Here is a 19,016-nt window from a genome sequence, read left to right on the forward strand (position 1 = left end):
AGCAATCCGAAGCTATTATCACATGTGATTGTAGGAGATCCGCACTTTTTCCTGTGTTTTCTCGCGACACATTTTTTCTTCTACTGTGCGTGGTGGGCCGGCCCATGAGGTGCGGCGCGCGGCGCGCGGGCGTCGAACAGGAGCCCCCACTAATTGGCGCGTACGCGCTCCCCATGTACGCGCGTACTGGGTTGGCCCACCAACGCCTGGTTCACAGGTGGACTGGTTGACCAATTTGACTGATTGACCGTTGACTCTTTAAAAATGATATATAAAATCTTATATTTGGGAAAAAAACTTAAGATTTGGAAAACAAAATCGTGGGTTGGAAAGCAGTTCTAAAAAAGTTCACTTATATGAAAAAGTTCATTATTTTAGAAAAAAAACACTGTTTTGGAGAAAAGTTCATGGGCACTAAAAAATCGTACTCCCTCCGTCCCAAAATATAAGAACGTTTTTAACACTATACTAGTGTCAAAAACGTTCTTATATTTTGGGACAGAGGTAGTAGATTTGAAAATTTTTGGTGCATTTTTAAGTAAAACATCTTAAGAAACTTTGTGTATTTTAAAATGTTCATGGATTTGGAAAAAAATCATGGATTCAATAAAAGTTTCACGGATTTCAAAAAAGAAATCATGGGTTTTGGAAAAGTTTGTGATTGGATTTTTTTGAAAAAGAATTACTTTTTTAAAAAAGTCTGTAAAGTTTAAAACTCTAGGAAATTTAAAAAATGCGTGAATTTGAGAAAGGTTTATGAATTTGAAAAGTTCTGTGATTTCTTTTAAAAGGAAAAAAATGGAACAAAACTCGTCCTGGAAAAAAGCAGGGAAATACCGCTCCAGGAAAAACCAGTGGAAGAAGGTTCCTAAAATCGGTGAGAAAAGAATTACCTGGTTTTCTCGAAGTGGGCTGAGCCTATTGAGCTCAGGAACAGACTTCAAAGGCCTAAAGTAATTGCCCCCACCCCTAAAAAAAGTAATTGTCTCCAATTTAGCCCAGCAAAAAGCTTTCCCCCGCCGTTCCCGCGAGACAGCCTGTACGTCGTGTGGCGTGTCCGATGTGGGAGTGGGACGCCACCTCCCTCGCCGGCGCCCTCAAATCCGCCGCCACTTGCCGTTCCACTCCCCATGTCAAACCCCTCCACGCTGTCCTCCTCAAGCTCGGTCTGTCGGCGTCCGCCATCCTAGCTACCTCACTCGCGCATCTGGCACTCCGGTGCGGGCTCCCTGGTTACGCCCGTGCTCTGTTCGATGAAATGCCCAGACGGGACGTGGTCTCCTGGACGTCCCTCATCACCGGCCACGCTCACCAGGGTCTGCACGGAGACTCTCTCGCACTTCTGCGGCGCATGGTGGAATCTGGTGTTGCTCCCAACGGGTACACACTGTCCGGTGGGTTGCTCGCGTGTGCCGGGGTTGGCCAGGCCGCCCTTGCTACCGGGAAGGAAATTCATGCCAGGGTTGTGAAGATGAGTATGTACGGCCCGGTCGATTCGGTTGTGGAGAACGGGGTTCTTGACATGTACGCGAGGTGCCGGAATGTTGACTATGCGAGGAGAGTGTTTGGGGTGATGGTGGCGAGGGACATTGTTGCGTGGAACTCGATGATGGCCGGGTATCTCGGGAGTGGGCAAGCTGAGGAGGCTCTGGGCTTGTTTGCGTCAATGGTTTCTTGTGAGGTTGGCGCAGATGGCTTCTCGTATGCCATAATTGTGGATGCGTGTGGGGAGCTGGCGTTGTTAAAACAGGGGATGCAGGTGCATGCACGGGTTCTTGGTGCAGGATTTGATTCTGATGTGGTTGTAAGGAATTCCTTGCTGGATATGTATGCAAAGTGTGGATGTGTTGATTCAGCAGAGCTTGTCTTCAATGGGACACCTTCATTAGATGCTGTTTTATGGACTACGATGATCTCAGCTTATGGCAAGTTTGGTCGTGCACAAGACGCGGTATGCTTGTTTGATAGGATGGCACGATTGGGCATCAAAAGAGATGGAGTAGCATACCTTGCGGTGTTGTCAGCTTGTAGCCATGGCGGACTAGTTCGAGAAGGTTGGCACTACTTCAAGTTTCTGTTTGATGGCCAAAGCTCGGTTAAGTTGCAGCCTGAGCACTACGGTTGTATGGCAGATCTAATTTGCAGGAGAGGTCACCTAGAAGATGCTCTTGAATTCATTGAGAGTATGCCGTTTGAGTCGAGCATTGCTGCTTGGAGTGCGCTACTTAATTCCTGTCGAATCTATGGGAATGCTAAGTTAGGTCAGCTTGCAGCGTCCCGTCTACTCAAGCTTGATCCAGAGAACCACAGTAACTGGGTTGCTTTATCAAGTATACATGCATCGGAGGGCGATTGGCATGAGACATGGATGATCAGGGAGAACATGAACAGAGAGTGGGTGAAGAAAGAGCCTGGATGTAGTTGGGTCGAGTTGCATGATGGAGTTCATGTATTTCTAATGGCTGATCAGTCTCACCCTGAATTGGTTAATGTACTGCAGACTCTTGATTCTTTGAAGGAAGATATATGGGTGATGCCTTCAAAACCATGGACAATTTCTTGTGATGCTCTTTGATCAGAGCTATTTTAAATCTTGTCGAATACTGGACATTGTCCTACTTGGTTGTTTTCCTTAGAACTAGTGCTACTAGAGCTGTCAAATAGGGTGTGAGATGAAAATATGTCCATGGAAATTTGGAATTGCAGCAAGAGGATAAGTAAGGTGATACGCTCCGGTGACTTGCTTATGTTTTTGTAGATTGCGCAACATGCGGCCGTTTTCATGATGCTGCTTTCAATTGACCATGAAGTAGTTTTTTTTATAAATTGAATCGTCGATACAGATGGATATATTGTTCCTTTCATAAAAATAGTAAGATTTCATCAATACAAATAAGTGCTTTTTTTGATTCTAAAGGTATTTTGGTGGATTCTACTTTGGATTACCCTCCTATAGCTCTTGTTTCATTTATAGAATTAGAGTACATGGATTTTTTTTCATATGGACAACTTTTCATGCAATTTCACAGGAACTTTTCTATTGAGCCCAACCTCATGGAAAAAGGTTTTGTTTCTATGATGACTATGACAATGACCAAATCATTCAAGAAAGTTCATGTGTTTTTCTTGTGGTTCAACCAAACAACTTCTATTACACATTCATGAGTTTTAACTACTATAGGGTTCGACACGCCATGACATTCAATTCCTATGTTTTTCCTATTCTTGTGTGTTTTCAAATCCTGCAAAACAAAGAAGCCCTAAATTTGATTAAAACGAAAGTTAATCCTTTGTTACTGCCGTAGAAAAACTTGCATTGATGGCCTTATAGGATGTGAGATAATAATCCTTAATTTCATTGGTCTTATCTTTTTGTACTTAGGCCCTGTTTGGTTCCAAATAAGTCACCAACTTATAAGTCGAAAAGTGTAAAAAGTGACTTATTTTGCCAAACGGACCTAACTTATAAGTCACCCCAACTTATAAGTCATAAGTTGCTCCACCTCAACTTAAAACTTATAAGTCGCCCCCTTTTGCATGAGTCCCACCACCTTTACATAAAAAACAAGGTGGGAAGGTGTGCTCAGGTGACTTATAAGTCAGGTGACAACCAAACAGGCATGACTTATAAGTCACTGGTTTTAAGCCACCTGACTTATAAGTCAGGTGACTTATTGGAACCAAACAGCCCCTTATTTGTAAGTATCTGCTTAGTATGTTGTTCGACTGTATGGCTATGGCTGTATGACTGTAAGGGACTGATCTCTGTTTTTCCTACTGCCTTTTGTTTTAAGGAAAATCTAGTCAAGAAGGAGGTGCTTGAACAAGATTGAAGTGAAGGTCCAATTTCCAAGATGGGCCAGGTATTCTGCCAACTCTTAAGTGTAAGCCCTTCTGCTAAAAAATGTGTTCATGTTTCAATGCAAACACAGTTCTGTTTGTCTTTGTCATATGTTTTGATTGCTAGACATCAGGACACCAATGACACATATGAGATACATAGTGTTGGACATTGAATTTTCTTCAGTCAGGATAGTTGTTCTTCACTCCATGAGGGTCAGACTGTGCATCTGAGACATCTTCATGCTTTGAGTATATCGTGTTGACCTAAGGACCAAAATTCTACCTATACAATAGAACCATAGCAGCCATACTTGCAATGAGATATTTGAGGGCGGATGTTTGCTGAGACCAAGCAATGTGATGCAAAGCATATACTTCCTGTCGCTGGATGTTTGCAGTAAAATGATTTAGCATTTCCATACTTCAGAATGATTTCTACTTTGATGTATCTTACAACTCATCATAGTATCTTGGTGTATACTTTATGGTATACATTTTGAATACTCTATTATAATCGTAATATGGATTAGAGGGAGTAATATAAATATTTGATGCCAATCGGAACCTGGTGTTGTTTCTCTTTATATTGCAATGCAATGTGGTAACTATTATAATTTGTAGTACTTGTCAATACAGCAGTAGACCGCCTTCTTGGATTCATTTGAACAAATTGAACATTTGTCATGAAAATTTATACCCTTTCACTTACATCAGCATATGCTTACGCTCTAGCTCTGGAAGAACGTTGCATGCATCAACGCTTCAGAAGTTGAAACATAAAATAAAATCAAACAACAGTATTATCAGTTTTCAGAAATTCTGAAGCAGGGCATCTTCTCTTCATCTCCTGATTAGCAGATAGGCAGAGGCTCGCCGTTCCACTCCTTCAGGCACTCCAGCAGAGCGTCGATGTGCTTTCCCTGGTTCATGGCAATGAACACTTTGTCCACCTCCTCCCCAGGTGACCGTGTCTTCTCTCCGGTCAAGTACACCGTCCCTAACTCCTTGCGCACGAACCGGTACAGAGGGTATGACCGGCAGTCAGCGATACGGTTCGGTTCTGCGGTGGTGCCATTCTCCACTGCACCTCTAGCAGCCTCGACCTCCTGAGGCAGTGCCGCGCAGAGCTCCTGCTCGAATGTAGCAACCTTGGCAAACACTGAGGTTTCCGCATTGCGCTCAGCCTCGCCGTTGGCCAAGGCGTGCTCCACCAGCACCGCACGCATCTTCTTCATGAGAGGGTAGTTGGCGCTGCAAGGGTCGTCTGCGTATGCAAACACCGCCTCCCGGTCGATTGTCTGAAGCAAGTCCTTCTCACAAAAACGAGCGTTGTGGAGGCCACCCATGTCATTTGTGATCAGGGTCTTCCTGGCCACTCTTGTGACACAATTCTTGACGGCGTTCTTGACATTCTCTTCAAGGTGGCGCAGGTCGATGGCTTGGCACAACGCAACCAGAAATGTAGAGGACATGAGCTTCAGAATGTCGATGGCCTCGGCAGTCTTCCGAGACGAGATTAATCCGAGGGAGTTAACATCTTGGTTGTGCTGCTCCGCGCTCTGGACATGGTTGGTGACAGGGTTGCCCAAGAATTGGAGCTCCGAGCAGTATGACGCCATGGCGATCTCGGCACCCTTGAAGCCATAGTCCAGGCTTGGGTTGCGGCCACCAGAGAGGTTGGAGGGCAAGCCATTGTTGTAGAAGTCGTTCACTAGCTCCGAGAACTGGGCAAACATGAGCTTGCCGATCGCAGCAATGGCAAGCCTCGTGTTGTCCATCGACACACCAATGGGCGTGCCCTGGAAGTTGCCACCATGTATTGCCTTTCCACGAGATACGTCAATGAGTGGGTTGTCATTGACGGAGTTGATCTCGCGCTCGATCAACTTTGTCGCTGCACGAATGACCTCAATTTGTGGGCCAAGCCATTGCGGCGACGTGCGGAGAGCATATCTATCTTGCTTTGGCTTCATCAATGGGTCGAGTTCACCAAGTTTCTTCGCAAGCATCATGTAGGAGCTGCCCTCCAGGATGTGCTCCATGATAGCCGCGGCCTCGATCTGTCCGGGGTGGTGCTTTAACTTGTGAGTCAGGTGGTCGGTGTACTCTGGCTTGCCATTCATCACCTCGCAGAACACGGCCGACAAAACTTCAGCAAGGACACCAAGGATGTTGGCTTCAAAGAGAACAATCGACGCGAGCCCAGAGCCCACCGCCGTGCCATTAACCATAGCAAGGCCTTCCTTGGGCTGCAGCTCGAAGAAACCATGCTGGATGCCGGCGATCTTAAAAGCCTCAGCGGCGTTAACTTTGGTGCCATCGGGAGCCACAGCCACGGCATTTGGGCGGCCAGTGACAAGTCCGGCGATGTAGGAGAGAGGGACGAGATCGCCAGAAGCGGTGATGGTGCCCCGGAGCGGCAGGCACGGCGTCACATTGGCGTTGAGCAGCATGGCGATCGTCTCGAGTATCTCAAAGCGGATGCCGGAGTACCCCTGGAGCAGGGTGTTGACGCGGACAAGCATCGCCGCGCGCGTGGTGGCCACGGGCAGCACGTGGCCGTCGCTGCCGGTGCCGAAAGCCCCGGCGTTAAGGAACCGGATGAGCTCCCTCTGCAGGGCGCCGCCCTCCTTGGTCCTCCGATGGGAGGTGGCGCCGAAGCCGGTGGTGACGCCGTAGCTGTCGGTGCCGTTGGCCATGCTGGCCATGACCCAGTCGTTGCTCTCCTTGACGCGGCCGCGCGCGGACTCGTCGAGCTCCACCCTGGCCCCGCCGGACGCGGCCACGGCCGCGACCTGGGCGATGGTCAAGCTCGCGCCCTCCATGACCACCACCGGCCTGCGGTACTCCTCCACCATCCGCTTCACCGCATCCAGATGGCTGCCCGACAGCTCCTCCGCTGCTTTCCCCCAGTTGAGCGGGTCAGCAGCGCTCCGCGGCTTGGCCACGCACAGACCGTCGTTGCCGTTGCCCGCCATTGGTTTGGTCGAGGCTGCGTCTTGGAGTCTCGATGGAGCAGCTCGAGCTGGAGCAGCTGGATGAATGTGTGGACTGGAGCCGCCTTGGGAGAGAAGAGCTCGTTGGAGTAGGAGAGGTGGGGGATGCTCTTCTTGGATGGAAATGGAGGAAGAGGGAGGGATTATAAATAGGTGGCGCCTGCAGGGTGGGTGGCGATGGAGATTTGGTGTGGGCTGTGACCGGGATGGTTGTGTTGACCGCCGGACTTGGCCGGGTGGGCACGAAGGTGGGTTGGTGGCCTCGTGCGTGCGGGCCAGGAGGAAGAAGACGAAGAAAGGCAGCTGCTGCGACACTGGGATACTAATATACTACTCTAGCTAAGTATCCGTGGGTTGCCACGGACTAACAAAATATATATACAAAGAGAAATTTCACGTGATACGAATTCAAAGGCTATTCGCATGGGATGATATCTCATGGTCGTGATGTTATAGATAAACACATCTCCTCATCGTCTTTCAACCCCACTTCCTCGTTCTAGCCACCACGCGACTTCGTTCCTCCAACCATGCTTTTATCTCCTATTACCCCGCCTACAACTTGCACGACATTACTTCGTTTCTTATTCAACTATGATAATGTTTCCCGGTTTTACATCCTCTTAGATTATTAATGGCTTGTGTACATGTTCTGAATAAGGACAATAAAAATGGACTCCCTGATCCATATTACAGGTAGTCCATTTTTATATACATCCATTTTAGTGACAGGTAATATGAATCGAAGGGAGTACTAAATTTCTAACGAGAAATGAGAATTCAGCGCAATATCTCATACTCCGTGCAATCAATTTTGAAGATAATCTCTTTATAGCTTCGGTCAAGATTCGGACGCACATTCCACACAATAAACATTCTATATGGCGGGACTGATTAATTATCAATATATGTCTACAATAAAGAGAAGTTTACTCAAAATAATTTTCTATAAGGGAGGATAATTCGTATCAGGAAAAATAAAGATTTGAGTTCATCCCAAATTATCGCATATTGGGAAGCTTTTTTGTCAACTCAACATCTAAAATAAAATGACATTTTAAACACACACATCACATTTCAATATGAAGATAAATGGTAATTTTGAGCAAATACTGTTCTTGCAGATCTATCTACCATTGACACTATAAAAAACCTACTTGATATAACAATACAAAAATAATATTGATTTTTTTTACCACAAAGTCACAAAGATCAGGGGTTCATTCACAAGCAGTCAGAAAACTGCATGCATTCTTAAAGCATGAATGAATTAGAAGCGAATTCGTTAGATCATAAGAACATGACCAAAAGCCATGTGTATAACATTTAAAATTGTATATGTACATGAAATCCCATCAACATTTACAACACAGCAGCCATGCATGTATACGTAAGCAATGCAGTGAAAGAGAATTCTTTCCCTTTTTAAGGGAAAGAGAAGCCACAGAAAATCCCCACAAAAAAGAAAAAGATGACACGTGGTAATGGCGAACGTCGCTGGTACACGAGGGCACACGCGACCACAGGGTGCAAATATAACAACATGTTGGTACATGCCTCTGTTTTCTTTCTTTCCTTTTTGTACCCTTCTTACTTTCCAAGTGAACGTGATGGCTATTTCCTTTTATCAAAATATTCAATTCCTTTTAAACTATTGGGCTCTCTCCAGAAGTACCCAAGGAAGATGTGAATCATTTTTTTATTTCCTCTATCTCCACGTATTACTTGATTTTTTGGGGGGACATATTACTTGGTTGAGACGAATCAGTTGAGAAGGAATGGAAAGTTGTGATTGAGATTAATCGGTTGAGAAGGAAAGAAAAATTATTACCCCGTTTTGCTTTTTTTGTAAGTTACTACTTGATGAGATGGATCAACTTTTTTTTTTTTTTGAAAGTATGAGATGGATCAACTGAGATATGTGGAACGACTGTATAGGAAGGGAAACCCAGGAGGCGAGGAAGCGAACGACCTATTCACAACATATACATTCCTCTGCAACTTCGTGCATACATTTATTATGAATCTGAGTTGTAGGAATGGCAAGACTAACTTCACTTGATGTCTTCAAGCGTTGATAAACATCAAATAGTTCCCTTTACAAGCAATTTTTTTTACATCTTCAAAACCCAAAATGCCACCATTTTCTTTATTTCCTTCAGAAAGGCTTATCTTAAAATTTTGCCAAAAAGTTATTAATCAGAAATAACATCACAGTATATCCTCTTGCTGAAAACTATCTGAATGAAAGAAAGATGTATTTTCTCAATATCATTATAGAAAGAATGTTTACCTGTTGTGTGATGTTCTCAATCCGATTTGATTGCTGTAAGAGAAGTTAAATAAAATAAAACTAAAAACAGAGCAAATAATCATCAGATTCCCAATATTTAACCGTATGTACCACATAGGAAGAAATCATATGGCAAATGCATAGTATGCAGATATTGGACATACTGTTCATACCATCAGACCGTATTCAGGCCATATGGCGACTCGGGCGGGATCTAAAACCCTAACCGCCGGGGGTCCCCATCCGTCCTCCCCTCCCTCCGCCGCCGCCGAAGGACGCCGCCGGCTATAGCCCGGGGCTGATGGCGGTGGCGGGGGTCTTCCCTCTTGCCTGCGCCGTGCGGGCGGTGCGGAGCCCTGCGGCGTGGGTGGCACGGCTGATCTGGCCTGGCGGCGCGGTGGGCCTGCCTTCCGGCGGCGGCGTGGCGGCTGCCTCGGCCAAGGGCGGCGATGGTGGGGTGCGGCAGCCGGCCCTGTCTCGGGCTGCGTGGCGGCGTTCGGCGGCGGCGGCCGGGTCTGCGGCGACACACCATCTGACCTCGGATCGGCGGTGGCGGCATGGAGGGCCTGGTGGTTGGGTCGGCACCATGCGGGTTGAGCCCTTCGGACAGATCTGATCTGGCCGGTGCGGCCTGCGCCATGTGCGGCGGCTCAGATTGGCGGCGACCCGTGCGCACAATACGTGATGGAGATTCTTCGAGCGGATCCGGGTGAAAACCTTGTGCTTGGCTTGATGCCAAGACCGGCGTTGGCAGCACCCTGTGGTGTCATTACCTTCTTGAAGGCATCGTCGTGGAGAAGCTCTAGACCTCTATCCGCTACCTCCGGGGGAACCCTAGATCAGTTGATCGGATGACGGCGGCGCGTTGGTGTCGTTTCCTCCTTGGGGGCGTCATTCTTGGAGGTGTACACGGGATCCAGGGACCAACGGGCGCCTTTTTTGGTGGAGCGGTACTTCATCCTTCACATTGATGACGGCGGATCTCGGCGGCGTGGTGCAGTGGAGACTCGGCACCCGATGCGCGATGATGGACTCGCGCAGGTGGAGGTAGTTGTCTGGCGTCAAGGTGGCGTCGATGATGGAGTGGCCTGACAAGGTAGAAGTCTCAATATCTGCTCTGAAGACGGACCTGTGGAAGATGGCGGCGACGACACATGTGAGTGCGTCAGACCAGTTTATGCCCCAGACCCGGTATGTGGCTCGGCTGGGGCTTCTGGCTTTTGATGATAGGCTTAGGTGAGTAGACCGGGTATGTGGCCCAGGTAGCACCCCTTCATCATATGGATAGGAGTAGTGACATATGTTGCCAAGATGGCGGATTCAGGCATATTGTTATAATACTTTGTAAGGTCCTCGAGAATAATCAATAAAGTGGCCGTATGCATCTCCCAGCTGCAGAGGCCGGGGGTCATCCTCCTTTTCTAAAAAAATGCATAGTACATAAAAAGGTGCATGTGTGCTGCCACAACACAACTTGTTTCATGAATTGTTACTTTAAAGAACTATTCAGTTTTCGAAAGATTAGCATAGACTTGAGATAGTGTTTGAATAAATGTAAAAAATAAGGAGTATAATTGCAACTCAAATTTCTGTGGTTAGAAATTCAGTGCAAGAAATGTACCACTAAATTCTTATGCTGCAAAGGAAATATGGAAAGATTTAAAATGGGGAGTAGTAAGGAAATAGTACAACACGGTCTTCTCCACTAAAACAAATGGCTATAATTTCTTGTTCATTGTATTTCTGAGAATAAGACATATGTTCACCAGTCATTTGAAATTGGCTTCAAACTCCATGCGGTCTTTGATGTAAGATAGGTCACAAAGAAACACAAATTTCATCTCACAATTTGATACGACGAACCACTGGTTCATTTATTACTCAATACTTGCAAAATGCAACAACATCATAAGTATATATACTTCCAATGGCTACGTATGTGATTTTTGTACAGTACTGTATCAAAATGCAACAACATCATAAGAACAGAAATTGTAGCATAGTACTCCCTCTGTAAACTAATATAAGAGTGTTTAGATCACTAAAGTAGTGACCTAAACACTCTTATATTAGTTTATGGAGGGAGTAGGTGATTGTTTGAGATTAGAGTAATATAATACCTTTCTTGGGATGAAAAATGTATAATAACTGACCAATGAAAGCACTGTTTGTGAAAAGAAAACATATAGCACCTCGCAAAAATAGAATCTATGTATGTGATTTTTGTACAATACAATATTTTGTTTTAGGATAATTGCAAAATCACAAACATAATAGATGATTCTGAATATGGTCTGATGGTATGAACAGTATGTCCAATATCTGCATACTACCAATGTAAGCTAGCAATTATCAGAAAACGACGGTGTATGTGCGTGCGAACTACAAAGGTAAGCAACTAATTCATGTCATATAATCTAATCTATAGCATTATAGACATAATCGGGATGCGGATGAGGATGCGAGCCCTCAGATGCATTCAGGGTCAGTCCTGAGTTTTCAGGGGCCCAAGGCGAACCTAGAATCCGGGGCCTTTTAGTATAAACAACAACAGAAGAATCATTATCTCTGCCACGAGTCAAGGAGCGACTTGAAGAAGAAGAGAAGCTTTGGGCCAAAGCTGGCTTGTTCAAGAATGGCATTAGAGGGTTCGAGGAGCTAGGTAGTGGGCGGACGGACCGTGAGTAATACGCTTTAGTGTAACGGTGGAGTTGGGAGTGTAACGGTGTAAATATTGTAACCCAAGTGGATGTTTTGGGAGTCTTCCCCCTTCTTTAATGAATGATACGCACACTTGTGCGTAATCGAGAAAAAACAACAGAAGAACCAATATATGTTATATATCAGGTGTATCAAAAATCACTACAGCTATCTCTGAAAGCAAATGTCCCCTCGAAAAAAAATTCTCTGAAAGTAATACTCATATCAAATTGCATACGCACATATCTTATAAATTTCTTATTTAATTCTGCGATGCATCACAATAAATCGCATCCAGTAATTTTAATGCATTATATACCAGATGCCTTTTACTAGGTGCCATGAAATGTTGAAATTTGAAGAAATAGTTGGTAACTGAAAATTAGCTAGAATCTACAGAAGTACTAAATCAATTAACAAACTCTTACCGATTATAAAGTCAAACTCATAAATTACAAATGCATAAAGCCCAATAATATGTCACTTCACAGTGTTCAGTCAGTCGACGATAATCAATGTCTTGTTGCAACAATGAAGACATGGTCATCATCTATATTTTCTTAGAAATCCTTAAGGCATACTCTTGTAAGCTACCTTCTCTAATGGATTCGTGTCGTGGCCCTGTGGACAGAGGGAGATTGCCGACTGCCACCTGGCATCACTGTGGCCTCCTTGTTGCTGTTCGCCTGACCTGTTCTGAGCGGTCGTTGCACCTGCAAGCGCTACGATGACGCATTGACGCGAGAGGTGATAGTGTCCTGGGCAGGGAATAGTCGATGCGGTTAGGCAAGTCTTATGACGTCGTCAGGCGATCGAGGGATTAGAATTTTTCTTTTTGGATGATGAGAGATCGAGGGATTATATTAGGTAAGAAGAAGGCAATCATACCAATCAAGGGAAAACCATTACGTCCGTGATGGGGGTGGATTGTTGGTATCCAATTGCTATTTTGGACACAGGTCCAACACGGCAACACAGTAAGCATTCCCTTTTTTCTTCTCTAAAGACAGGCTTAATCTAGTTTTTTAGACACGCTTAATCTACATAAATGCACGCTCCTTGGGGCCCTATGTTCAGGAGGCCCGGGCAGCCGTCCCCCTGCCTCCCAATCAGAACCGGGCCATGCATTGCCGTTTGCACTACCTCTTGTTTGCTAGCATCCATGGGTCCTGCTCGCCGCTTCAACTGCAACATCCCGGAGAGCACACCGACCGGCTACTAGTACCTGGAGGGAGCACATGAGGGACGCCACGACACACACACACATCAGCCAGCAAGAACAAACACACATGGGTTTCATAGTTGAGCAGGAGCTCAGAGAAACATGAATGGATTGCGTTGCCTCGCTGCCGCTCAACCGTGCCCCCTGTCTCCATCTCGTGATCCGGCCACCTGCCGCTTTGCCCATGGTGGTAATCCAGCCGCCGGCAGCCTCACTACAACCGGATCCTCTGTTCGAGGCTACACCTTCTCGGCTGCGGAGAAGAGGAGCAGGAAGAGGTCGCCGTCGAGGAGAGACGTCGAGTGTCCACCTGTGATCTCCAACGCCCACCCAGGCCGCATCATCCCTCATCTGCCAGGCTGCGACGTCCACGGGTTAGTCCTGGCCGCCATGAGGGTGAGGAAGAGATCAATCTGGAGAGAAGGTCACGATCTGGGTGAGACAAGGAGATTGTAGACTGTTTTGTGGTTTGGGAATGCGTAGCCCTAGGTAAGGAAATTAAGATTTTTGTAAGAAAAATTTAGGAAAGGGATGGGGAGGATCTTCCATCGGTGATGGGTTTACCAAAGGAAACCAATGACATAGGGTGGGGCTCGCGACTTCATCCTGATGAATGCGAAGCCAAACCAAACCAAACGACAACGCACTCTCCTATTAGGAGTAGAGAAATTAGAGACAAAAGGCAAAACTAAATGTATTAGAAAAGTTAGGATTTAGAATTGATTGTTATGAAACTGAATTTTATTAATGGGTAACGTGCTATCGGTTCTTGCTGGTCTGTAACATGTCTAGTTAGAAAATTTTAAAAAGGTTAGAAAAGTTTTTCATTGTGAGGATAAAAAAACTATCGTAAGGAGATATGATGGTGAGATGTGAGACGAAATATAATCAAACGGAAAAAACCATAAACGCAATCCTATCAACTCAAACATTAAGAATAAAGATGTTATGCCATGCGAGGGGAACGCACGAGTCGACGCTGCACGCGGTTGCTAGCCGATGGCGATGGTCTCCGGCTGATCAAGTCTGTTATGGAGACTCGGAGACGAGCTGCAGCGCCCAACCTACAAACCAGCCAGTCAGGAGCAAACCTGTCCGTTATCGTCCCTGTGATTTTTAGAGCAACTTTAACGGGACGACTAAAATGAATGGTATTTTTGTTCGTTTTTTATTTGTTTGGGTTGGCCGTCTGTCCGACGTCCGCCTTGTTTTAAATTTGAGTCGGTAGTGCATCCAACAAGTTAACCCATATATGCCGGCGTGGCCCGCTGACAACCCTATTTTAACAAATAGCTCATTTTTGCATTGTTTCACATATAACTTTTGCATTCAAACATGTAGTCAAATAACATAGTTTCAACCGAATAAAATAGTATAGTTTTACAAACCGAATAAAAGTAAAAATGTCTCACTTAGTTTTGTAAGCTGAATAAAGAAGATACATCTATTGGTTGCCAACATGAGCCCATATATACTCAACCAAATCATTTTGCAGTTACACGTGAATTTTCCAATCACACATGTTATGATGAAATTGAATGAACTGTTCAAACGTTGCCGCTCCTCCATGCTCAGGCACAACATTCTCACCTTGAAACTGAAACCCTTAATTATACAGACGTTCCGGACGCTCATCTTCTACGATCATATTATGTATGATCACACAAACAGTTATCACCTCCCATAGTTTTTGGGTGCTTAAAGTATTAGCATAATACCGAACGATGCCCCATCGAGATTAAAAAACACCAAAGGCACGCTCGACGTCCTTCCTAGCACTCTCTTACTCTTGGGCAAATCTTTTTCTCTTTTCCCCGACAGGGTTGGGGATTGTTTTCACAATAGTGGTCCACTGAGAATAGATACCGTCACCCAGGTAGTATCCTTTCTCGTAGTTGTGGCAGTTGATAGTAAAGTTCACCGGTGGGCTGTTGCCTTCGGCAAGCCTAGCAAACACCGGCGAGCGCCGAAGCACGTTGATATCATTGTGTGATCCGTCCAAGCCAAAGAAAGAGTGCCAGATCCAGAGATCTTGAAACGCCACGGCCTCTAGTATGACAATGCAAGCCCTGACATGACCCTTATACTGCCCTTGCCAAGCAGAAGGGCAGTTCTTTCACTCCCAGTGCATTCAGTCTATGCTGCCAAGCATTCCTGGGAAGCCTCTGCTGGCATTCATTTTGTACCTTGGCAAACTGTCGAACAACTTGCGGGCGTCGACGAAGGAGACGGTCGGTGAAGGGAGTCGCGGCGCGCACGGACCAGCTAGCTGCCCTGCCGGCGTCCGACGAGCGTGCCGGTGAGGATCTGGCTGGGACGGCGAGGCGGTTTCTTGGTCGTGGTCGCGGCTGTGTCGGGGGGAGCGGGGTGAGAAGTTGTCGGTTCCCCGGCGGCAAGACGGTGGTGGCCGGCGATGTGGGAGCTGGTGGCGTTGCAGAGCGGATGTTGCGATGCCGGCAGCTGGCAGAGTCACCGGAAAAGGCGGCGGCGTCGGCGACGAAGGAGGCGGGCGAGGGTTTGCTGTTGGATGGGGAGAGGTCAATATGCCACCGACCAACGGGCCCGAGGGGAGGAGAAGGCGGGCGCACGCATTCGTCTCGTGTCCACGCCGACACAAATCCGATTCAAAAATGGACCGGGAATGAGTCGTCTACGGACAAAAAACGGACGTGTGTCCATTTGACTCGACATGTTGGCCCACGGACGAAATGGATCGTCCCGTTGGAATTGCTCTTAAGTTTACACATTACCTATCTACTGTTGGAAATATGCCCTAGAGGCAATAATAAAAGCTTTATTATTATATTTCCTTGTTCATGATAATTGTCTTTATTCATGCTATAATTGTATTATCCGGAAATCGTAATACATGTGTGAATAACAGACACCAACATGTCCCTAGTAAGCCTCTAGTTGACTAGCTCGTTGATCAACAGATAGTCATGGTTTCCTGACTATGGACATTGGATGTCATTGATAACGAGATCACATCATTAGGAGAATGATGTGATGGACGAGACCCAATCCTAAACATAGCACAAGATCGTATAGTTCGTTTGCTAGAGTTTTCCAATGTCAAAGTATCTTTTCCTTAGACCATGAGATCGTGTAACTCCCGGATACCGTAGGAGTGCTTTGGGTATACCAAACGTCACAACGTAACTGGGTGACTATAAAGGTAGACTACGGGTATCTCCGAAAGTGTCTGTTGGGTTGACATGGATCAAGACTGGGATTTGTCACTCCGTATGACGGAGAGGTATCACCGGGCCCACTCGGTAATGCATCATCATAATGAGCTCAAAGTGACCAAGTGTCTGGTCACGGGATCATGCATTACGGTACGAGTAAAGTGACTTGCCGGTAACGAGATTGAACGAGGTATTGGGATACCGACGATCGAATCTCGGGCAAGTAACATATCGATTGACAAAGGGAATTGCATACGGGGTTGATTGAATCCTCGACATCGTGGTTCATCCGATGAGATCATCGTGGAGCATGTGGGAGCCAACATGGGTATCCAGATCCCGCTGTTGGTTATTGACCGGAGAGTCGTCTCGGTCATGTCTGCTTGTCTCCCGAACCCGTAGGGTCTACACACTTAAGGTTCGGTGACGCTAGGGTTGTGAAGATATGTATATGCAGTAACCCGAATGTTGTTCGGAGTCCCGGATGAGATCCCGGACGTCACGAGGAGTTCCGGAATGGTCCGGAGGTAAAGAATTATATATAGGAAGTGCTGTTTCGGCCATCGGGACAAGTTTCGGGGTCACCGGTATTGTACCGGGACCACCGGGAGGGTCCCGGGGGTCTACCGGGTGGGGCCACCTATCCCGGGGGGCCCCATGGGCTGAAGTGGGAAGGGACCCAGCCCAAAGTGGGCTGGGGCGCCACCCCCCCCAAGGGCCCATGCGCCTAGGGTTGGGGAAACCCTAAAGGGGGCGCCCCCTTGCTTGGGGGGCAAGCCCCCCACCCCTTGGCCGCCGCCCCCCTAGTAGATTCCATCTACTAGGGCCGGCGCCCCCCCCCCCCTTAGCACCCCTATATATAGTTGAGGAGAGGAGGGACTTCATACCTGAGCCTTGGCGCCTCCCTCTCTCCCCGTTACGTCTCTCTCTCGTAGTATAGGCGAAGCCCTGCTACTGTGACTCCCTGCATCCACCACCACGCCGTCGTGCTGCAGGATCTTCATCAACCTCTCCTTCCCTCTTGCTGGATCAAGGAGGAGACGTCTCCCGTCCCGTACGTGTGTTGAATGCGGAGGTGCCGTCCGTTCGGCGCTTGGTCATCGGTGATTTGGATCACGTCGTGTTCGACTACATCATCACCGTTCTTAGAACGCTTCCGCGCGTGATCTACAAAGGTATGTAGATGCATCCGATGACTCGTTGCTAGATGAACTCCTAGATGGATCTTGGTGAAACGAGTAGGAAAAATTTTGTTTTCTGCAACGTTCCCCAACAGTGGCATCATGAGCTAGGTCTATGTGTAGTTCTTCTTGCGCGAGTAGAACACAATTTGTTGTGGGCGTAGATTTGTCAACTTTCTTGCCGCTACTAGTCTTTTCTTGCTTCAGCGGTATTGTGGGATGAAGCGGCCCGGACCAACCTTACACGTACGCTTACGTGAGACCGGTTCCACCGACTAACATGCACTAGTTGCATAAGGTGGCTGGCGGGTGTCTGTCTCTCCCACTTTAGTTGGAGCGGATTCGATGAACAGGGTCCTTATGAAGGGTAAATAGAAGTTGACAAATCACGTTGTGGCTTTAACGTAGGTAAGAATATGTTCTTGCTAGAACCCTAATTCAGCCACGTAAAACTTGCAACAACAATTAGAGGACGTCTAACTTGTTTTTGCAGCAAGTGGTTTGTGATATGATATGGCCAAAGTTGTGATGAATGATGAATGATCTATATGTGATGTATGAGATGTTCATGCTATTGTAATAGGAATCACGACTTGCATGTCGATGAGTATGACAACCGGCAGGAGCCATAGGAGTTGTCTTTATTCTTTTATATGACCTGCGAGTCATTGAGAAACGCCATGTAAATTACTTTACTTTATTGCTAAACGCGTTAGCCATAGTAGTAGAAGTAATAGTTGGCGAGCAACTTCATGAAGACACGATGATGGAGATCATGATGATGGAGATCATGGTGTCAAGCCGGTGACAAGATGATCATGGAGCCCCAGATGGAGATCAAAGGAGCTATGTGATATTGGCCATATCATGTCACGTTCATTATTTGATTGCATGTGATGTTTATCATGTTTTGCATCTTGTTTACTTAGAACGACGGTAGTAAATAAGATGATCCCTCATACTAATTTCAAGAAGTGTTCCCCCTAACTGTGCACCGTTGCGATAGTTCGCTGTTTCAAAACATCACGTGATGATCGGGTGTTTTATTCAGACGTTCACATACAACGGGTGTAAGACAGATTTACACATGCAAACACTTAGGTTGACTTGACGAGTCTAGCATGTACAGACATGGTCTCGGAACACAGAAGACCGAAAGGTCGAGCATGAGTCGTATAGAAGATACGATCAACATGAAGATGTTCACCGATGTTGACTAGTCCGTCTCACGTGATGATCGGACACGGCCTAGTCAACTCGGATCATGTAATACTTAGATGACTAGAGGGATGTCTAATCTAAGTGGGAGTTCATTAATTATTTGATTAGATGAACTTAATTATCATGAACTTAGTCTAAAATATTTTACAATATGTCTTGTAGATCAAATGGCCAACGTAGTCCTCAACTTCAACGCGTTCCTAGAGAAAACCAAGCTGAAAGACGATGGCAGCAACTATACGGACTGGGTCCGGAACCTGAGGATCATCCTCATAGCTTCCAAGAAAGATTATGTCCTACAAGCACCGCTAGGTGAAGCTCCCGTCCCACAGAACCAAGACGTTATGAATGCTTGGCAGACACGTGTTG

The 19,016-nt window shown here is 46.4% G+C and overlaps 1 protein-coding gene and 1 pseudogene across 1 annotated transcript; one reads left to right on the forward strand and one right to left on the reverse strand.

The window, feature by feature from the left end:
• The first annotated feature begins 1,006 nt into the window (after window positions 1-1,006).
• On the forward strand, window positions 1,007-4,371 carry LOC125550043 (pentatricopeptide repeat-containing protein At2g13600-like). Its single transcript, XM_087514726.1, has 2 exons — window positions 1,007-2,722; window positions 3,795-4,371. Exon 1 carries the CDS (start codon window positions 1,061-1,063, stop codon window positions 2,573-2,575), a length of 1,515 nt encoding a protein of 504 aa, XP_087370852.1. The 5' UTR covers window positions 1,007-1,060; the 3' UTR covers window positions 2,576-2,722; window positions 3,795-4,371.
• Window positions 4,372-4,467: 96 nt separating this feature from the next.
• On the reverse strand, window positions 4,468-6,978 carry LOC125549968 (phenylalanine ammonia-lyase pseudogene; annotated as a pseudogene).
• Between the last annotated feature and the right edge of the window lie 12,038 nt (window positions 6,979-19,016).

Source organism: Triticum urartu, chromosome 1A, assembly GCF_056163025.1.
Source record: "Triticum urartu cultivar PI428250 chromosome 1A, HENAU_Tu73, whole genome shotgun sequence".
NCBI lineage: Eukaryota > Viridiplantae > Streptophyta > Magnoliopsida > Poales > Poaceae > Triticum > Triticum urartu.